The 23,410-nt window shown below is 42.3% G+C and overlaps 1 protein-coding gene across 1 annotated transcript; it reads right to left on the reverse strand.

Annotated features, from left to right (window-relative positions):
* Window positions 1-3,375: 3,375 nt before the first annotated feature.
* LOC123754377 (cytochrome P450 2U1) lies at window positions 3,376-21,022 on the reverse strand. The gene is made up of 10 exons (XM_045736732.2): window positions 20,864-21,022; window positions 9,077-9,271; window positions 8,095-8,258; window positions 7,657-7,796; window positions 7,192-7,382; window positions 6,660-6,859; window positions 6,090-6,252; window positions 5,696-5,876; window positions 5,263-5,356; window positions 3,376-4,805 (listed from the first exon to the last, which is right to left on the reverse strand). The coding sequence occupies exons 2-10, from the start codon at window positions 9,244-9,246 to the stop codon at window positions 4,612-4,614; spliced, it is 1,497 nt and encodes a 498-aa protein (XP_045592688.1). The 5' UTR covers window positions 9,247-9,271; window positions 20,864-21,022; the 3' UTR covers window positions 3,376-4,611.
* Between the last annotated feature and the right edge of the window lie 2,388 nt (window positions 21,023-23,410).

The following is a 23,410-nucleotide window of genomic DNA, read 5'->3' on the forward strand; positions in this document are numbered from 1 at the left end:
GGGACGAGTGGAACACTGGAAATAGATTAAATACGTAACCAGAAGATAACATGGGTTTAGAGAAGGAAAGTCCTGCCTAGCAAACTTACTAGAGTACTGCGACTAGTTAACATTAATCAAGCAGGAAAGAGAAGGGTTGGCCTGATTGCATTTTTCTACATTGCCAGATGCTGGTAGAGCAGAGCTGGAAGAGGATTGAATTGGGTGGTTTAGGATGGTGAAATCTGCTTTTAGGTTCACCAAATGCAGTCCCATAAGTCTCACCCTCAGTCCCATAAGTCTCACCCTCAGTCCCATAAGTCTCACCCTCAGCCCCATAAGTCTCACCCTCAGTCCCATAAGTCTCACCCTCAGTCCCATAAGTCTCACCCTCAGTCCCATAAGTCTCACCCTCAGTCCCATAAGTCTCACCCTCAGTCCCATAAGAAGCAAGTTCAGGTAGGTTAATACGTTATCGGAAGGGAAGGGAACTATCAGGAGAGAGCGCCAAGCCATTACGACTATATAGCACTTGGAAGGGGTCAGGATAAGGATTTAGGATGGGACGGGGAGAAAGGAACGGTGCCCAACCACTTGGACAGTCGAGGATTGAACGCCGACCTGCATGAAGCGAGACCGTCGCTCTACCATCCAGCCCAAATACCGTGAGACCCAGTTTTATTGGGTCTCGCGAAGCCTAATTGGCTTTGTGAGTAGAAATTCAGAGTCTAAGTGCAGTAGAAACTGGTCAGTTCTCGTTGATATAAACAGAGACAGATAGGAGAAAGTTATATCCATAATAGTCGTATAGATTTTTAAATAAGAACACTAATTATTAAATATTATCTATATATAATTAATATCTGTATAGTGGTTTGTCTTCCCAGTACAAAAAATACACTTAATTAATCCATCGATAAAGGTTTGGATACACGATTAATATTTTCTGTATTTTAGCAAAATGTACCAATAGACACATTAATTTGAAAATGCATGTTATAGGTTTCTTAGTGGAAAAACTTCCTACAATACCGTAGTAATGAAGGTGAAGAAAGGACCCAATACTTTGGGTCTTTTGTAAGGTGCTGGGAACAATGTTTACATCACCTTGATAAAGGATGTAGGTTTCATCCGAAAATTTGGTCAACAAGATTTTCTCTGAATGCTCTTTATTTCCTTCTACGAGGCTATGGGACCCCACCACTAATCCAGAGGTAATACCGCTTTTTAATAAATCATTAAAAATAAGGGCCTCGTAGTACAGTTGGATTCGTTCTCGACTCACACTTGGGGATCAAATCCCTGGAAACACAAACCGAAACTGTCTCTATTTTCCGCTTGTTACAACTTGTAATAAAGTTGTTACATCTTGGCTATACAGCTTGGCTTGGTTGTTACAACTCGCTATATTGGTTACTATAACTTGTTAGGTGTTGTTAAAACCTATTCGCACGTTGTAGCAACGTCGTAGTTTCGTTGTGTGTTCGGCGGGAAGTTCGTTTCTCAGGCGGGACAAAAATGGTTGGGCACATTTTCTTTCACCCAATTCCTCTGCTCACCTAGCAGTAAATGGGTACCTGAGAGTTAGGAAACTGTTGTGGGGTTCCATTCCAGGAAGTGATCGGTGGACGCTGGTTCTTTCCTCGTCCTGATTCCAAGATTTTCTCAGGCGAAGTTATTCATCGTGTTAGTGTTCACGCAAGAAATATTGTTCATGATTATACTTTAATTCCCCATAATAAACAATCGGGTGTAAATGGAAAGTTGAATAGTTTTTAGCATGCAGAAGGCCTACAGGACCACGCGAGGCAGCCCCAGCCACACTTATTCATGTGTGTCTAACCTACACTTGAAACAATCCAGCGACTCCACTTCTAGTATGTCACATGGTAATTTGTTCTATAAATCAACAGCCCTATTCCCAAGCCAATATTTACCCCAAGTCTTTTATAAATTTAAACTCATCCAATTTGTACCCAATGTTTCGTGTCCTATTTTGTGTTAATTTTGTTAATACATTATTAATAATTCGTTTTATCTACCCTTACGTCCATTTGTATTCTGCCTCCTATGGGCCAATACGCCTTATTCAGTGTCATTTATTCTTAAGTTCTTTCTATAAAAAGTACATTAAGGTATGTAATTAATCTCTCTTTAAGTGTTAGGCTGCTAGTATCTCAATGTTCTGATTCTAAGGTTCCAATTGTACTTCTAAGGTACTTAAGAATACAGTCAAAATATATGACTTAACTCACTATATTAGAGGCAAGAGTATTGAAATACTGTAGTTTTAATTTATAAATTCTTTCCAATAATATTAGAATTGTGAAAGATAAATCCAAATATAATTTGTAGATTATTAAATTGAGGGGAATTAGATCATTCTTTTCTAAGTAACTTAAATTTCGTAATAGGGGAGGTTATCTTGAGATGATTTCAGGGCTTAGCGTCCCCGCGGCCCGGTCCTCGACCAGGCCTCCTTTTTGTTACACATCCCCCAGGAAGCAGCCCGTAGCAGCTGTCTAACTCCCAGGTACCTATTTACTGCTAGGTGAACAGGGCATCAGGGTGAAAGAAACATTTTGCCCATTTGTCTCCGCCTCCACCGGGGATTGAACCCGGAACCTCAGGACTACGAATCCGAAGCGCTGTCCACTCAGCTGTCAGACGCCCTTAGGGTCACAGATATACTGAATAACTTTGGACCAGTAATCAAGGGAGCTGGAGTAGACAGTCCGCTACAAAGGTTTGACTTAGGGATTCAGTATCTTGTATTAATTTACATAAAAATATATTTTCATAATAAAAAAAAGAACCAATCAAAACATAATGTCATCTCTTGGTAAATATTTGAACATCATTCTCCATAACATTAACTTAACCCAAAAAGATACAAATTTGACGTAATCCAGTTAACATAAGTTTCCTGTAGACTGAGGTAACACATTTTACCTGGATTTACCTGAGGGTCACCATCTTTCCAGTGGTCTGAGGGGTAAACATGAAGCCGGTGGCTTGTCAAAAATCCCCACATTATTCCAGAGAATTTTTTTTATATTGGATTTTATCTTGGCATTTACGACTAATTTTACATTTATTTTTATCCTAAAGAAAATCCTAAATAATATGGATAAAAAAATTTTTATCCGTATTGATACTAAAAAAACAATGTTTTATTGATATATTCGCAACTCTAAATTTAACATCAGAATGTTTAAAAGTAACATATGATCTGAATAATTTAATGACAGAAGAGTTATTGAACATTAAAATGGATAATCAACTGTTTTATATATAAAGCATTGGATCAAAAAGTAAAAGACGGCCAAGATTTATTTTATGACCTAAATTAGTCGTCCAAATTAGGACTCAGAGGGGAATATCATAACTATATCATTTACATTTAATTTTTATTGGTTAGCAAATAAAACTCTGTCCTCAACAGTTGTTTGAAGCCATTTGTAATATCTAGTAAAACCAGCTAATTTTTAATTACATCGTTATTACAACAAATCATTTTAATCAAGTGACTTTTAGTAAACAGAAAAATCTAGGCATAACAGCATCAAAATATAGGAATAATTGAGTGATATTATTTATAAATATAAAAGGAGCCTTTAGCTGTATATTCATTAAAAGTTAAAGGTTGAAAAACTTGGACTAATAATGTTGTCAAGGCTTATTTCAGTGTGCTCAGAATAGGTCTAATTGGAGCACAGAAGGAAACACAAATGCTATATGAACCAACATTACACGGAACACTATCTGTGCAACCTGGTGATCACAGCTCGTCGCACAAACCAGTTATCCACTGACGCCTTATAAGACTTATTAGAACTTGGAAATCGGCCGAGGATTCTGCTAAGCACTGCCAAGATTTCACAGCCTCTTACCAGATTTATCCAATTGTGGGAGATCACCAGGTCGTGGGCTTAAGCCCCGTTACAGCTCTTTGTTTTCACACTATATGATTTGTGTTGCTAATTCGTAGTGTATATGTAACAAATTCAATGTATTCCATGTCACAGGTGATCTTAGAAAATGGGTAAAATTGTTAGATGCTGTGATTAACACAAAAAATAGGAAGAATCCTTGGTGGATTTTCAAGTAAAAGAATTATTTTTATCCAATCCCATTTCTCATCTTATTTCCCTTTCCTATTTCTCACCCCATTACTCCAAACTTTAGATTGTGATATGAATTGAACTCACAGCTACCTCTTGATTTACAGTCTGCAATCGCCAAAACAGTTGGGTTCATTTTCGACTCACAGTCGGGAATCCCGGGTTCAAATCCCGGATGGGACCGAAATGATTGAGCACGTTTCCTTTCACCTAATACCACAATTCACCGAGCAGTAAATAGCTACCCGGGAATTGGCCAACTGTTGTGGGGTTGCATCCTGTGTGTGTGGGGGGGGGCAGTATTTCTACCTTGGGGGCCTATGTATTATATATATGTATATATATATATATATATATATATATATATATATATATATATATATATATATATATATATATATATATATATATATATATATATATATATATATATATTATACATTACACCCGTCTCGCTATAGTCCCTCCGTCCACCCGTCTCGCTATAGGCTCCTCTGTCATCGCGCGTCTAGGCAGCTTTGGCCGATCTTTCAGTGAGGACGACCTCGAACTCGTGGGGGTTGAGGGTGACGCCACAGTGGAAGCTGGTCGAGGGGCGGGCGAGACCTTCGGGGACGCTGAACGTGTACCTCTGCAGCATTCCCGTCAGGAACTGAAAGGCCTCAATCCTTGCTAAGGATTCGCCCAGGCAGTTGCGCCGCCCTGGAAGGTTGTACATGAATGAACAGATTTAGCAGAAATCGCTGGAGCCCTACGGGCTTTCTCTAATTCTTACGTATATTTAAAAATAATTGTTTTATCATTGTTTTAGTGTCTACATTATTTAATTAAAATGTTTATTGGCAGTTATCTTAAGAAGTGATTATGATATGCAGTCCTAAGTTAATTGACACTGATGAAACAAAGTTCTGCAAGTAATAGACTAAAAGGAGCGCCACAGACTGAAAGACGAGGGCGGAGGCTTGCTGTTGCGAGTGACAGTCGAAGGAGGTAGCAACAGAGGAAGACTTAAGGGGGACTCACCCACATAGGAAGTCTTCCCAACAGAGGAAAACTAAATGGGGACTCACCAACTGAGGAAGACTTAAGGTGGACTCATCAAGAGAGGTAGACTTAAGGGGGGACTCATCAAGAGAGGTAGACTTAAGGGGGGACTCACCCACAGAGAAGGGCAGAACGTGTTCGGAGCGGATCACTTGGCCGTTCTCGTCCAAGAACCTCTCTGGCCGGAAGTTTTCCGGGTCGCTCCACACCTGAACACACCAGGAGGGGGGGTGAGGGGGGAGGAAGGTCATTAAACGTGACTGCAGAGATAAATAATTACCACCGGTGTCTTGGCTTTATGTGCACTGATTATATTGGATATATATATTTAGAAAGCCTGCCAGACTTGCCCCTCCAAAATACATAAACAATGGAAAGAAATCATCATTGGTTGATCATTACTTGATATTTATCATATTTGATCATAGATTATAGCGAATATGACAGTATTACTGATATAGATTTGGTCTTGGTGTCGTTAAAAAAATTGGATAATTTCGGATTATCCTAATTGGAATATATTTTGCATAAAGATCTCTTAATCCGACCTTCTTATCCCAGTGGATGCCCCAGATGTTGCCAATGATCCAGGTCCTCTTAGGAATGCGGTAGCCATCCAAGGTCGTCTCCTCGGGGTTGCCGTGGAGGGCGAGGGGCGTGATGGATCCGAACCGGAACACTTCCGTCATGAACGCCTCCGTGTAGGGCATCCTGAGCCGGTCCTCGTACCTGTCAGGGTTCAGGAGAGCATTGCTAGGCTGTCAAACTTTCGTGTTATCAGGCTGCAAGAGTGATATAATGGTTAAGTTTTTGAACTGAACTTTCAGAACTTTGCTGTAACCCCTCGCAACTGCCTGAGTGTTGCGGTAAATCAAATCATGCTTGTGCAAGCGAAGCATCTCTCGTTTGCAATAAGGGAGAATTAAGTCAAATTGTTCTCACGTTGGTAGGCGTTCAGTGCCGATGTTTGCCTCGATCTCGTGGAAGAGGGCGTCCTGGAGGTGCGGGTGACGCAGGAGGAAGAGGAAGCACCAGCGGAGGGTGGTGACGGTGGTGTCCAGACCCACGATGAACAGGTCGCTCAGCAGCCACTTCAACTGATTGTCTGTTGGGAGTCAGACTAGATGGTTATGCAACACACTAAACACTTGTCTGGGAGTGGTAAGATAGGGCAATCATCAGGGAGTCATGATGATCCTGGAGCACTTACAATGATTACAAGGACAGAATAACAGCTGGAATATGAGTGAGTGAAAACGGTGTTCACCCAACTGGACCATCTGGAATTGAACGCTGTCCCTGCAAGAAGCGAGACCTTTCCTCTCCCGACCAGGATAAGTAGATGGAAAAAACAGCCCACTATGAGGTAAATATGTATTACATTCTGAAATAAACCCGTCTTCCCCATATTTACATTTTGCCAAAGGTAAAAATTCTAATAGACATAATTCTATTCTAATGTTTATTTCGATTTATGAAGGTTCGAACTAAGCGAAGAATGCTTTCTCTCACCAGTGAATATTGTGTCTGAGTTGCCCTGCTGCAGCTGCCGCCGCTGCTCCAGCAGGAACTGGTAGATGAAATCAAAGCCTCGCTCAGGGTTGTCCAGGTTGGCTTTGTGCTTCTCGATGAGTTCCGTGAAGTAGTCGAGGCGGTGCTTCACACTGAGCCCCACCTTGAACGCCTTTGGTTTGATAAAAGTCCCAATGAATCTGAAAGATAAAACCACTGATCGTAAATATGTTTGTGTAACTCCTGTAAATCTGCAACCATGATGACCAAACCACATCCCAGAAGATGAGTAGACGACGACGTTTCGGTCCGTCCTGGACCATTGTAAAGTCGATTGTGGACGACGATTGTTTCGTTCTAGGACAGACCGAAACGTCGTCGTCTCCTCATCTTCTTGTGTGGGGTTTGGTCATCATATCTTCATCATGATTGCGACTCATCGTCTGTAAATCTGCAACTAATTATTACAGAAACAAATCCAAAAATGCTCCCACAAAGCCACGAAGAATGGTCAAGTATCCCTGGCACTTACTGTAATAAAGGGGTGTAGTTGAGGAAGCCTCCTTGCTCGACCAGTGTTAGAGACATCTCGAGGGAGTCAATGATCCACTTCAAATTCTTGTCTCCCATGGGAAACCGCTCACCCACGAACATATGCCACACTATGTTGAGCACAGAGGTGGCTAGGTCATGGTGCAGATTGTAAGGCTTCCCAACTTTTTTCTGAGAACCAAAAAAAGCAAAAAACAGGGAGAGGCATAAATTAAGATTTATTTACCAATGCTTCTATTTCTGCGTACTAATTTTACTGTGTCTTAATCTTATTATAAGTTGTGAATATAAATAATTGGATCACCTGAAGAATCACCAGCCAAGCGCTACCTGGGGGAGGAGGGAGGGGGTGATTCTCCAGATGATCACAGCATTCTACAATCAAATGAGAGTAGTGATAAGATTAAAACACAGCTCAGAACTGAGGAAAAGCCTGAGTGCACACCTGCGTGGCCTCGAGGAAGTCCTGCAGCTCCCGGTTGACGTAGGCCTCGACGGAGCTCTTGCCCATGCCGAAGTCCCTCAGGACGTGGAGGGTGAAGCGTCGAGACTCCCGCCACACTCGGTCCTCCGCGTCAGCGATGCCTGCAGGAGGTAATGCTAATTAACGCTGCCAGAAGACTTTGTAAGAAATATTAATTCTGTAATCATTTAAGTACGACAGAACACACTGTATTGTGGACATGCTGTTGTTGCCAGATCATTACCGTCCATGATGGAGCGCGGGAACTTATCACCCTGAAGAACGATGTTGGATAATCAATGAGGTCTGCAAATTATATCTCTGAAGCTTTCAGATTTGAGACAGATTTCACTGGATCAAGGATTAGACTTACCGTCAACGTTGAAATTAGACGATGGTGTTCCTAGCTCTAGAACTGACCTTTGCCTCCCATGATGAAGCTAAGGACGGTGCCCCTGGGACGGTGGTTGAACATGTCTCCCTGTCTGACGAAGGCCTGAGTCAACCAGTGGGAGGAGTTGATCACCACCACACGCCGGAGGCCCAGCTGGACGCTGTACAACGGACCGTGCTCCTCTGCCAACCTTTTCAAGAGAGGAATCACTTACAAAATTATAGATAATCAAGTTTTTAGGGCCTATTCTTATCAGTCAATAGCCGATAGCAGCTATTCTTATCTGCTATCGGTCTTTTATCGTGACTGAAAAGAATTCGTGCAATCCGATCTGAGATTTTCAAAAGGCCTGCAGTCATTATCTTTCAAGTATAGATCTCGGCACTTGACACCTACTTTCCACTTCTCACATGATATCCTGTAAACCTCACTCTTCCTGACTCCATTAGCTCACTCTTTGCCCTCCATTGTCTTACTCTTTGCCCTCCGTTGTCTTACTCTTTGCCCTACATTGTCTTACTCTTTGCCCTCCATTGTCTTACTCTTTGCCCTCTCTCTTCTTGCCTTTCTCCTGTTTATCTTTACCATCAGAAACACAATTGTCGATGATTTACTGCAAGATCTTTCACTGTAACTGGCAACCAAGCCTAGTTCAGCAGTACACAAGTATACAGTGAAGTACTCAAGCAGTAGTCGTACACTGTGAACTTGTGTACATTCCAACATACTTGAGCCGTCGTATGGACCACACTTCTCTTCTCCGCGCGTTGTCTTTAAGCTCTGTAATGTAACTGTATTTTCGCATGATGATATACCAACTCATAAATCTCAACACTGCTTGAAAGCAATGAAGACGAAAAAACATAAATAATGACTTCTTGATTACGATGCACCCTCTTACTGCCTAGGCACAACAACATTAACGTTCATTAGAAGTAAGATTATTAGCTAACTGTGGCTGCTTAGAGCTTGGTTCTAGTGTAAACGGGGGGGAGAAGGCGCCTTTACCTGCTGAAGAAGGTGATGGAGTCCTCCCAGAGAAGGTCGAAGAGGTTGCCGACGAGCGGGAGGCCCTTGGGTCCCGGCGGCATCCCTCGGCGGTCGGGCTGGTGCGTCGCCGCGTACACCACCAGCATCAGCAGCGCCACCACCGCCGCCAACACCACCGTCAGCCACATCTCTCCTTTAAGACCCACGCGCTCTCTGTCGTGAGATAAAACCCCAAATGTCAGCGTCTTCAACCAAAAGAAAAGTTGTCCTCAACAAAGCACTTCAACTCTTCACTGCCTCTCTGAGAAAGCACCGTGCATCCCTCAACTCTACACACCACCTCACCATTCCATCCATCCACCCGCGCCTCGACATCAGTCAACCCGTCCTCTCAACTACTACGTCACATTTTACACGTTATGGTCCGCAATGTCCAAATTACAAAGTACTATGGAAAGCAACGACTCGCAACCATCCACTGCATCGGTAGGTCACGTCAGGTTAGGTTAGGTTAAGTCAGGTCAGGTTAGGTTAGGTGGGTGGTGTGGGTTCCTACTTTCCTGGTTAGATTAGAACGTCGTGTACGTCTGAAAACATACTACTTGTGAAGGAGGAAATGTATTTGGTGTTTATCTCTCAGAATGTTCGGTAATATGTTTATTTGTGATGTGTGTCTATGTATGTATTAACACGATGTACTGAACGGGGTGAGAATAGCTTGAGCTACCTCATCCCTTTGTGTGTATTTTACCTCAATAAACTTATTTCAATTTCAATTTCAATAGAACGTTGTATTTTGTTCGTTGTGGCACTTCAAGGGAGAACTGGCTGCATCGCTACCCACTAGCGATGCAGTGGGTAGCGAAAATATGTATACAGAATCCATCGCGGTGTATGGGGGAGAACACACACACACACACACACACACACACACACACACACACACACACACACACACACACACACACACACACAACACTAATAGTGTATCTGATCGAGAGACTTTGACTTGGTCCGTCTAAGAGTTCCTTAGGAGCCGTAAGGTAACTCTTCGTACCTACAGACTAACGTTACTAAACGTGGGGGACACTGCGAGAGTTTAAGATAACTGAATCTCTTCCCCACAGTCTGGACACTCATGAGGCTTGTCACCTCAATGCACTATCATGTGTTTTTTTTCAGGTTTCCTTAAGATAAAACCAGGATCTGAGATTGAATACATCAGTGTGATTCAGCTGGTAATTCGGAATCTAGATTACCAGCTGAATCACACTGATTCTAGATCATCGGGTAAACTGGGGTATTCTAAACAGTGTGCATTCAGTGAGCCCAAGTAAACCAGGGTTTTATTGAGCAAACATGGATCATAAAATAAAAAATAAAATTGGGTCTCATCATCACAGAACCACATAATTACACCACATTACTTTATTAAACCCTCCATTAGTTCATTAAACCCCCATTAGTTCATTAAACCCCCATTAGTTCATTAAACCCCCATTAGTTCATTAAACCCCCATTACTTCATTAAATCCCATTACTTAATTAAGCCCCTATTATTTCATTAAATCTCATTACTTCATTTAACCCTATTACTTCTTTAAAACCACTGTTTCATTAAATCTTATTACTTCATTAACCCCATTACTTTAGACAACTCCATTACTTAAATCCCCTTACTTCATTATGCATCTATTGCTACATAAAACCCCATTATTGCCTTAAACAGATTACACCCATTACATGCTATTTTTCCTCTCAATCTTTGTATATTTTCCCATTATCCCCCATTACATTACCTGGACTTCTGGTGGAGAACCCCAGACACAACTAAATAGAAAATATTAATTCTAGAAATATGTCTACAAACTCGTTAGCAAGTGTAGTAGTGGAAGTGTTTTTTTTAATCTACGTTACCACAAGTGGACTGAGACGCCCAGACGGTCAGGCCTACACCCTCAGCAGCGAAGTACACCCCTACACCATAGGCCTATAGGCCAATTAGCCATGAACGTATATTCTCTCCCCCGATTAATATACGAGTTTTATTTCTGATTGTTAATAGTGACAATAGTTACAGTCTAATTACAAAATGTTTACAGTATCGTTGTATATAGAGATTTGTAAACAAAAACCAATGTGTGGCTCTCAAAAACATTTGGAGGAAGAGAGAGAGATCTTAGATCTCCGCCAATAGATCTTAGTCTGGTGTCTGACTGCATGACCTCCGTCACTCCCCGTCAGGGTCAAGCGTGATGCATGGCGGCCCTGGAAAAGGAAGAGTCGTCCAGAAAGGTCGGTTTTCGCGAGAGCAATACGTCTTCCTGTCAACCGGTTGCAGAATCCAGTTACAAATTGATGGGCTCAAGAGACCAGGCCACCAGTGGGAGAGTAAGGAGGATGCACAAGTCCGTATTTAATTAAGGAGTTATCATGGGATCGTACAATGGACGTAAATAGATTTATACGGTATATATCTATGTCTGTAAGAGAGTGTATGTCTGTAAGAGAGTGTATGTCTGTAAGAGAGTGTATGTCTGTTCACAGTTGGAGGCTGCTAGCATCATTCCCAAGATCCCCTTTAGATTTCCCCAGCTGTAGATCCCCTAGCCTCTTGTGTCCCTGCCTGTGTGCCATCGCCCAGGAATCAGATGTTGATTTCGCTGGTCAACCTGCTTGTGACCTCTTCAGCAGCCATGCAGAAAATGAAAGGGGCAAGTGGGTCTCCCTGCTGGACACCTTCCGCGGAAACAACTTCATGTTCCCCAAACAACAACCCGTTCTCGCACTTGTTTATAGTCAATATTGGCTTATTTAATAAGTGCATATGTGACATACTAATTGATTGTGAATATTTTAGTTTACCTTGAAAAGCTTCATAGGAAACACCGACCTCACCTAACCTTCTTAGTATGTTAAGATAAGCATCTTATTGCTTCTTAATTACAATTATTACTTAACCTATACCGTTGATACGTTAAGTAATAATTGTAAATAAGAAGCAATAAGATGCTTATCTTAACATACTAAGAAGGTTAGGTGAGGTCGGTGTTTCCTATGAAGCTTTTCAAGGTAAACTAAAATATTCACAATCAATTAGTATGTCACATATGCACTTATTAAATAAGCCATTATTGACAGAAGCAAGTGCGAGAACGGGTTGCAACCAACAGTGTCGATTCATTACTGTATCCTGCTGAAAGCTTGTTCGAAATGTTTCCTGTATCACATCTTTTTTTACCTGGTTGAAAGCATTTTTTAAATCTAGTAAAATTAATGCTCCATCTTCAGGGAGGTGAAGTGATATCAGCTCCAGGGAGGACTCGCCATTCACAAGATGGTGGGTCCTCCCTTATTTACCTTGTTGGTTTAGTAATGTGTTGCTGCAAGAAACGTTTGTTTGTTGTGTCCACTAACTTTCCATGTATCTTGTTCCCCCTCCCTTTTCTCATTGGGTTCCTTTCACCCCTCCCCCTCACTGGGGGTCTTTCCCCCCCCCTTACTGGGGTCCTTCCCCCCCCCCTCACTGGGGTCCTTTCTGTCTAGTCTACTTCCCCGTGATCAACATCACCGGGTTAAGGATTGGAAAAAAAAACATCACCGAGCAATATGAGCTTAGTCCTCGCTCCCTTAGCCAACAGGACCACCATGTCCATGAGATTCGGGCACACGTTGTCGATAGCATCATAATAAACTGGGTGTGTGGGGCGGGCAGCGTGTGGTGGGCAGCGTGGGGTGGGCAGCGTGGGGCGGGCAGCGTGGGGCGGGCAGCGTGTGGTGGGCAGCGTGGGGTGGGCAGCGTGGGGCGGGCAGTGTGGGACAGGCAGCGTGGGGTAGGCAGCGTGGGGCGGGCAGCGTGGGACAGGCAGCGTAGGGCGGGCAGCGTGGGGTAGGCAGCGTGGGGCGGGCAGCGTGGGACAGGCAGCGTAGGGCGGGCAGCAATGGCTTCTTTTGCAGTATTTGATCATGCTTCATCAAAGACCAGAAAAAAGAGAAGAGGCTCAGCGCACGTGCAGTCCCAATCCACCGCGAAGATTATGAAGGGATTAGAAGTGACCGGCTTATGAGACTAGTGGGTATTCTGCACTCTCATGAGATTATAATTAACATTTATATTTTCTGGCTCGTAAGATTGGATGACCAGAGCAAATCTAAATCCTATTTACACTAGACATTAACTCGTTAACCTTGGCGTGGTGCGCATGCACGCACGCACGTAGACTGGCTCAGGAATCTGTACACCAGTTGATTGACAGTTGAGAGGCGGGACCAAAGAGCCAGAGCTCAAACCCCGCAAGCACAATTAGGTGAGTACACACACGCATATGGAATGCATTGGGAAGTGACGTGGTAGAGGCAGACTCCATAAACAGTTTCAAGTGCAGGTATGATAGAGCCCAGTAGGCTCAGAAACCTGTACACCAGTTGATTGACAGTTGAGAGGCGGGACCAAAAAGCTGAAACTCAACCCGTTTCGGTTATATTTTGAAATTGGTATTACCTGCCGATGTACACGTGACTAAATGTCAACTGTGTCAGCAGCCAAACTATCAGCATCACGCTAGTGTATATATATATAGTGTAGTGTATATATATATATGCTTAGTCGTTTCAGCTCAAGGATTACGGGCTATTCATGCCTGTGCCACCTCTTAGGTGGCTTAATCTTTATCAATCAGTCAATCAGCTCAAGGAGACAAAGACTGAGGTTCGGCGGAACCCATCCAGACGGGGAGGTGCTCGCTGCTGCCTTACGCAGCTGCGAGGACGCAGCTACATTGGCCTTGAGGTCCCACTGCCACAGTGTAGCCAGACTGATTAGTCAGTGTTGAAAGGCTCGAACTTTCAAGGTTGAGGCGGGCTGTCACCCACCTGCTATGGCCACCTGTCACCTATGGCCACCTGTCACCCATGGCCACCTGTCACCCATGGCCACTTGTCACATATGGCCAATGTCAGCACTGTGGAGAAATGCCCGACAGACCAGTGGAACATTGTCTAACACAGTGAACTGTTACAAACCCAATAAGATTTCAACCTAGGTTCAACAGAGCAGAAGAAGTTGTTAAACACATGGGGGCAAAATCTTATTGAAGTGAACATACGAGTCATAAATACTAATACTCCGTCTAGGTAAAACAGAAAAAAAACAAGTAACACTTAGTGGGCCAGCCAGAGGCTTAGGGCCCGCGCAGCAATATACCTGCTAAAAATAACAAATAAATAAACTATGGCCTACTTATCACCAATGGCCACCTGTCACTTATGGCCACCTGTCACTTATGGCCACCTGTCACCTATGGTAACCTGTCACCTATGGTAACCTGTCACCTATGGCAGAAATGCAAGAATTACACAAATGATTGAACCTTTCAAATATTAGATCTTTAATCAACTATACTGCACCACCCTGTTTCTCTAGTCAGTCTAGTGCCTGGAGGATTGCTGGAGGTCTGGAAAAGATGCAAAACGTAGCCATGAGGATCATCCTCAGTTTCCTTCGTACAACAAAATTTCTGAACACGAGGAAGGAACTCGATAGCTCAGGTGATCGTATCAATCAATTTTTCAATCAGTATCAAGAATTCAAGATGCTTAGGCTAAATCATCTCATCCCCTGTCAGTGTAGGGGATGCACTGACACAATCCAAAACTTTCTTTATAAAAGTCAATATCCATCAAAAATGGATTTAAAAACTACAGCTGAATTCAGAATGTATAAGGTTCATGACCTCTTCTAGGATGGGTATCGGGTACACTAAATATGTATGGGGGTCGTCCCCCCACACTACCCGACTCCCCTCACAGGCTGGGTGTGGGGCACACTGTGCTCACACAGGTGTACATAGGGTGTACACCTGCTTGTAGGATTTATATCCACATACAGAAAAAGTATAGGGTGCATTACCGCACACTGGAAAGGCACAGGGTGCATTATAGTTCATAAAACGAATACGGGATACAGTACCGCTCACAGGATGGATATGGAGTGCACCACCGCTCAGGGAATGGATATGTGATCCGCTGCCGATCACAGGACTGGCAAGGGGCGCGTAATAAATTAACTAAATAAACGCATTAGAGAATAAGGGCAAGCACTGAGGCCTAGAGACACGTCATGATGTTACACGACCAAAGACCACATTCACTCCACACATCTACCACCTACGAGCTTCTCATGCCCGTACCACTCTTGTGGTAGCTTAATCTTCATCAATCAGTTCTCACTCCCCGAGTGTGCCTCCAGACAGATCAAGGGGATGAGTCCATCTCCCGCGTTCACACTCAAGAGGAGTCTGGAATGATGCAGTGACTAGGGACACGATTTGATAATTGTATTTTGAACACAGTGAAGATGAGGATATGTGGCCCAAGGCATGGCTAGAATGGTAGGCCAGCCAGCCTACCAGCCTTGTCGTAATGTTACATTACCACAAGGCAGTAGTTTTAATATTTTACTGTTATGTAATCGCTTTCTTTATTGTATCTTGACTCCATTGTATTTACATTCAAGCTGATATTGACCCTGAACTAAACCTTCTGTCACAAAATTACAATAACCAGCATATTGATCATCACTACTGCAGGTATTACACAGCAAACCTGCAAAAAAGTAAACTTCATAATAACACTTGCTTATCAGTTTTCAACCAAAATGTCAGATCACTTGGTAAAAATTTTGATGATATAAATGCACTACTCACAGCACTAGGTCCTAAACTATCGTTCATTATTTTAACAGAAACATGGCTAAGTAAAGACATGTTTATAACTTAGACGATTATACAACCATTCACAACTGTAGCACAAGTAAAAAAGGAGGTGGCACAACTATATATTACCAAAATATCTTCATTTGCAATAGTGTCATTAGTGATAGAGACGACTACTGTGAATAAACTTTTGCTCAATTCTCGATTAAATCCCTTAAATCCTTCTTGACCATTGGAGTATCTATAGATTTCCCAATACGAATATAACTGCATTCTCAGATAACCTAAGGAATCTTATCATAAACAACAAGCTCAACAAAAAACCCTATCATTCTAGGAGGTGACTTCAATATTGATATGTCAACAAAATAGCCCTCAAGTCGATTATTTCCTAAACAGCATGAACTCCTGTATGCTAATCACCAAGCCCACCCGAATCACTCAGACATCCGCTATTACCTTGGATCACTTATGGACTAACAAAACAGCTCCCCTTGCATCTGGTATAATCACCGGCAGATCAACTGACCACTATCCTACCTTCCTCATAGCAAACATAGAATAACACCACCAGATACCAAGAAACGTACCTTCAGGCTACACAGCGAAGCACCAATAGGCAATCTCACAAATGTACTTCACAATACAAACTGGGAATCTAAATTCAATAATACACAGGACATAAATTAATTACCCAACATCTTCCTTTCCAAAACTCTAAGCCTCTACAACACGCACTGTCCTCTCCTCACCAAGCAAGTAACTGCCAAAAGATTAAACCCTTTGGTTTTAATCAAGGGGGTTTAATTAAACCCCTTAAAGATTTGGCTCACAAGTGGCACACTCAAAACAATCAGCAAGGAACATGAATATGAAAAAAACAACTTAAGATTGGCCTAGTTACAAAAGAAGTAGTTAAGAGGTACTCCTCAATGCTTACCAGTATAATAAGAAGAGCGACACTTTCCTATTATGGGAGTAGATTCAAAGAAGCAAAAGGAAACATGAAAAGCACATTGAAAGCCATCTCTAGCATCCTAGGATCTAAACATCAATCACATAACAAGCAGATAAAACTCCCCAGGGATGGTTATACACCTGCAACAGGTTTAGAAACGGCAACTGAATTTAATAGCTTCTTTTCATCAGTTGGTGCTAACCTTGCCAGAAAAATCCCACAGACCCCAGACACATGTTAATACTTATCTTGCAAGCAACAATCCTAACTCTCTTCTCCTTTTACCAGTCAGCCCGACAGATGTTATATCTATCATTCACTCCCTAAAAACAAAAGCTGGGAACATTAGTGAAATACCAACTATGGTATACAAGAGTTCCTCCCATGCCCTTGCACCACCCCATAGCTTTGCTATTCAACAAATCTCTAAAGTGTCATACTTCCCCGATATCCTTAACAAAGCACTAATAACACCATTTCGTAAAAGAGACGATACAGCAGACATAAACAATAACAGACCAATATCAAATCTACCTATATTATCAACAATATTTGAAAACATTATTTATAAACAGGTCTTCTCCTACCTCGTAAAATTTAACATACTAAGTCCCTGTCAGTTTGGCAACCGTTCTCAAAAAGAGTACCAACAATGCAATTATTAATCTGATATAATCTACACAGCCTTTGCCAAAAATGAATTCCCAATTGGACTCTTCATTGACCTGAGAAAGGGCTTTGATACTGTTAACCATAACTACCTCTTCTTTAAATTTCACCATTATGGAATTCGAGGCCTTGCCCTGAACTATACTCGATTCCTATCTTAGTGACAGACACCAATATCAATTATATAACCTCCCCCACTCTACCTATTAACCGTAAGAGTGCCACAGGGCAGCATCCTAGGACCTCTCCTATTTATATATATATATATACATCAATGATCTGCCTAGTGTCTAATATTCTTAAACCTATATTATTTGCTGACGATACTACCCTCATTTACTCAGATCCCAACCCACACACACTAAATAATGTTGTAAATAACGAATTAAAAAAATCCACTCATGGATGTCAACCAACAAACTCACACTAAACATAGAAAAGAACTACTACATTTTGTTTGGAAGCAAATCAACAAATGCAATTAAACATCAGATAGACAATGTTAACATCAGCAATAAAAATGATGGAAAGTTCTTTGGCCTATACATAGACAAGAGACTCAACTTCAGCACATACATGCAACACATGACAAAAAAGATCTCAAAAACGGTCGGTATACTTGCTAAAATCAAATATTATGTTCAAAACTCTGCTCTCCTCTCATTATACTACGAGCTAATCTATCCCTATCGTACATACGATATCTATGCATGGGGTTCAACTATTGCAAACTACCTCAAGCTTATCATCACTCAGCAAACATCTGTTATCATAATAATAACAAACTCTGTTTTCCGACAACACTCAGCACCCCCCATGTTTAAATCCCTAAACATGCTAAACGTAAACTCACTACACACACATTCTCTTGTGACATTTACATATACAAAATCTTGTTCCTAGATGCAAATCCTGATCTGAAACTCTTCCTTGACAGATGTAATAGAACCCATAATCACCACACCAGAAATAAATATCTCTTTGATATCCTTAGAGTCAAATTAGATACGTGTAAACAATCAATGCAAATAAAGAGATCTAGTCTATGGAACTCACTCCCTAACGAATTAAAAAGCTGTCCAACCTACGCCTTATTCAAAAGTAAAACCTAAAGTTCCTAATTTCATCCTTATAGTTCCCTACCTAGTGCTTTAAACTCGCACTGTATCTTGTGCTACCCACTCCCCCAGTATATGTGGCTAAGCCATGCAACTTTACCGTTGTATTCACTGCCATCATCTTATATCATGATTATTATGTTGAATGCAAATTTTACTACAATGTACCTAAAAATAATCCTCAAATTATGCTACAATGTACCTGTTGATAATCCTCAATTTTCACTATAATGTACCTACTAATTTTGTTCAAATTTTCTTACAATGTACCTGTTAACATTTTTCAATGTTGCTGCAAATTACCTACTTCAATTTATCCGTTAGATTAACGCAATGTTAATGTTAGATTAACGCAATGTTAAAAGGGAGCCGGTCGGCCGAGCGGTCAGCACACTGGACTTGTGATCCTGTGGTCCCGGGTTCGATCCCGGGCGCAGGCCTGGTCGAGGACCGGGCCGCGGGGACACTAAAGCCCCGAAATCATCTGTGGCTTTGGGTAATCAGATGGACCTAATTTCGTTATAAAATGATATTATTTCAGAGTAAAAATATGTTTTTCATGTTCTACATTCAGCACCAACATTATAGTGAGTAAATATAGCATAGTTTATTACCAACGTAATGCTAGGAAGCTTTGGTAGGTAGCTTTGTGTAGATTAAGGTAGCTTAATTTGGGTAATTAAACGGACCCAGTAGATGTTACAGTGTACCACTTACGGGCTATTCATGCCCGTTCCACCTCTTGGGTGGCTTAATCTTTACCAATCATCAATCATGTTACAGTGACAGACAACTTTTGACCCCTGTTACAAGCTTATATAGACGTCTCCTGCCATAGCTCGTGTTAGGCAGAGACTAAAAAGGTTCGATCCCAAGCAACCCACCATTCTTATCGATCCCGATGCACAGAAAACGTAGATATTTGTGAGCCGTTATTTTTCATAGCAGATTGGCATTTGTAACGTTGGTTGTCATAACGTAAAAAACTAAACAAAAAGCGCGACCTATAAGTTAAGAGGACAAGCTGAGTTTTCACTAGAACACGACCCGTCAATCGGTTTACAACCAAGGGTCCCCCCGCTTGCTGCTGAGTAAAGAGGGGCGAACAGATATCTTCCCACCTCTCAGTTTGGTGGGAAGATATGTGCCAGCCCCTCTCACTTTGGCGGGTAGATATGTACCAGCCTCTCTCACTTTGGCGGGTAGATATGTACCAGCCTCTCTCACTTTGGCGGGTAGATATGTACCAGCCTCTCTCACTTTGGCGGGTAAATATGTACCAGCCTCTCTCACTTTGGCGGGTAGATATGTACCAGCCTCTCTCACTTTGGCGGGTAGATATGTACCAGCCTCTCTCACTTTGGCGGGTAGATATGTACCAGCCTCTCTCACTTTGGCGGGTAGATAATGTACCAGCCTCTCTCACTTTGGCGGGTAGATATGTACCAGCCCCTCTCACTTTGGCGGGTAGATATGTACCAGCCTCTCTCACTTTGGCGGGTAAATATGTACCAGCCTCTCTCACTTTGGCGGGTAGATATGTACCAGCCTCTCTCACTTTGGCGGGTAGATAATGTACCAGCCTCTCTCACTTTGGCGGGTAGATATGTACCAGCCTCTCTCACTTTGGCTGGTAGATATGTACCAGCCTCTAGCTCACTTTGGCGGGTAGATAATGTACCAGCCTCTAGCTCACTTTGGCGGGTAGATATGTACCAGCCCCTTTCACTTTGGCGGGTAGATATGTACCAGCCCCTCTCACTTTGGCGGGTAGATATGTACCAGCCTCTCTCACTTTGGCGGGTAGATTATGTACCAGCCTCTCTCACTTTGGCGGGTAGATATGACCCACCAAAGTCGATGTAACTCACTTATTTGTGGTCTACTGTATTTACATAAAATCTCTGTCTAATTACGTTACGCCTAAAAAGATACATCATCCTAAATTTTTATAATTATTATTATTAGTATAATCAATAACTTAATTATTATTATTAGAGTAATGATGTGCTGTAGTTTTATCGATGTGAAGAACTCGACAAAAGTGCGCAGTTCTTTGACTATAAACAAATGTTCTGTTATACTTTATGAGCATCAGTTATACTATCACGTTTCCCTTTACCTAATACATCTGTTCACCTAAATAGGTACCCGGAAGTTAGACAACTGTTGTGGGGTTGCGTTTTGGGGAAGGTCAGGTTCGACCTTGATAGAGTGGGGTTGGGGGAGGACATCGATAAAAGCCTAAAATACATATATATATACAGTGTTCCTGTCCCGGACGAAGGGAATTAACCATAAATTAGGTAGCAGCAAGGCAGGGACGTAGTGATAGGCGTTAACTGACCTGTGTGGGGGTAGAGGAGCCCATGTGTGGGACCAGCCTACAGATGGACCTCGGTGCGTGCGTGTGGTGCGCCGCGTCAAGGTGCGACTCACACTGGCTGCTGCCCACAACTTTTTGCCTGTAGCGACTCCTAGCTGTTATCTGGGTGGGTGGGACGAGGAGCTGGTCGTGGCTGGGAGTGGGTGTGGGTAGAGCTGGTCGTGGTGTGGGGGGCGGAGCTGCTTATGGGTGCGGATGGGAGTTGTTCGTGGCTTTGTTCAAATCCCTTAACATGCACTCACTGGACACTTTCTCATGTGCTATTTACCTTCACAAAACCTTATTCCTAAAGTCTAATCCTGATTTTAAATTCTCCCTAGATACATGTATAATAGAACCCATATGAGTATTACACCAATATCACATCACATGGAGTACCTAAGCAACAGGAGACAACGAGTCAGTGTGAGGGGTGAGGTCTCAGATTGGCGAGACGTTACAAGTGGAGTCCCGCAGGGGTCAGTCCTTGGACCTATACTGTTTCTGATATATGTAAATGATCTCCCAGAGGGTATAGAATCTTTTCTCTCAATGTTTGCTGATGATGCAAAAATTATGAGGCGGATTGAAACAGGTTGATAGTAGGAGGCTACAAGATGACCTCGACAGACTGAGCGAATAGTCCAACAAATGGCTGTTGAAGTTCAACCCGAGTAAATGCAAAGTAATGAAACTAGGCAGTGGAAACAGGAGGCTAGACACAGGATACAGAATAGGAGATGAAGTACTTAATGAAACGGACAGAGAGAAAGATCTAGGAGTTGATATCACACCAAACCTGTCTTCTGAAGCCCACATAAAAAGATTAACGTCTGCGGCATATGCGAGGCTGGCTAACATCAGAACAGCGTTCAGGAACCTGTGTAAGGAATCATTCAGAATCTTGTATACCACATATGTAAGACCAATCCTGGAGTATGCGGCCCCAGCATGGAGCCCGTACCTTGTACAAGCACAAGACGAAGTTGGAAAAAGTCCAAAGGTATGCCACTAGACTAGTCCCAGAACTAAGAGGCATGAGTTACGAAGAAAGGCTGCGGGAAATGCACCTTGCGACCCTGGAGGACAGAAGAGTAAGGGGAGACATGATCACAACCTACAAAATCCTCAGGGGAATCGACCGGGTAAACAAGGATAAACTATTCAACACTGGTGGTACGCGAACAAGAGGACACAGGTGGAAACTGAGTACCCACATGAGCCACAGGGACGTTAGAAGGAACTTTTTCAGTGTCAGAGTAGTTAACGAGTGGAATGCATTAGGCAGTGATGTGGTGGAGGCTGACTCCATACACAGTTTCAAGTGTAGATATGACAGAACCCAGTAGGCTCAGCAATCTGTACACCAGTTGATTGACAGTTGAGAGGCGGGGCCAAAGAGCCAGAGCTCAACCCCCGCAAACACAACTAGGTGAGTACCAGAAATAAGTATAGCTTTTAGGGGGGGGGGCTCCGCCGGAAACCCCCCTTCCCCTTACCACTCAATAACTTTAACTTCATATAAAGTTGTTGTACTACTTTGTTAATTTACCCAAGGTAGCACTTTCAAAAATGTAAGTCCCCATTGTTAGAAGTGTTAATTTTAATTAATTAATTTAATTATTAATTTAATGTTAATTTTTCAAGTCCTTTTAATTCAACAAGTAAAGTGTGCATTGTTAACTTTACAACGTTATTTTACTCACAAAGATATTTTAACTCAAGTTTTTTTTACCCAGGGTAAAACTTTCCCCTATGTTTAGTACCCATTCACTGCTGGGTGAACAGGGGCGTGCAGGTAAAAATTGGTGCCTAATCAATCCTTCTCGGCCAGGATAAGAACTCAAGCCAAATCGATGGTGAAGCGCAAGTAGAGTTGGGGCCATAGCTGCTACATTAACTCAGTTTGTTACTAAAGAAATGCAACTTCATCAGTATACTGTAATTTATTTTATCCATTTATAACTTAGCTATTACGTTGCTTTCAAATTCTATTACAATATACCTATCATTACATTTACTGGTTAGTTTAAGAACCAAACTATGTGTATTAATGGATTTGCAAGAACGTGCCACTTAATCATCAATGTACATTCACAATCCAATAAAAAACGCTAAGATTGTGTATCACACCCTCACTTACACACGGCAGCTTTCGTTAGGTGGAACTAAGGAAAGAACCGCTTCGTGACTAAGATAATTTGTTTGTCTCGGGGCTTTGCTGTCTCGTTTTCTATATTCTCTTTACATTGCTGCTGTATGTATGTTTTGGTTTGGCCCAACTTTCTGGTGTTCTTTTCTTGGTTAGGGTAATCTAGGATTCCCTTCTTGGTCGTCTTTAGAGGGAGCCAAGATTTTGGCCTCTGGTTTCCGTAAGCTCATAATATTTCGGCATGGATTGAATTGAGTAGAGCTTTCCTTGGAGCAAGCACAAAGGGGCCACTGTAGGAACCCTCCCGGAAATCAATCAGGATGGCTAATATGAGAGTACAAAAAACATGAGTTATATCAAAGGTATCAGTTCACGGG

The sequence above is a fragment of the Procambarus clarkii genome, chromosome 18, assembly GCF_040958095.1.
Source record: "Procambarus clarkii isolate CNS0578487 chromosome 18, FALCON_Pclarkii_2.0, whole genome shotgun sequence".
In the NCBI taxonomy this organism is placed as follows: Eukaryota; Metazoa; Arthropoda; class Malacostraca; order Decapoda; family Cambaridae; genus Procambarus; species Procambarus clarkii.

Excerpts from the sequence above, each read along its gene's own strand:
- LOC123754377 (XM_045736732.2), bottom strand. The coding sequence starts at position 9,246 with ATGTGGCTGACGGTGGTGTTGGCGGCGGTGGTGGCGCTGCTGATGCTG. Across the intron at positions 7,797-8,094 it reads CTTCATCATGGGAGGCAAAG|GCATCGCTGACGCGGAGGAC; the intron begins GTCAGTTCTAGA and ends TACCTCCTGCAG. Across the intron at positions 5,877-6,089 it reads GGCACTGAACGCCTACCAAC|GTACGAGGACCGGCTCAGGA; the intron begins GTGAGAACAATT and ends GAACCCTGACAG.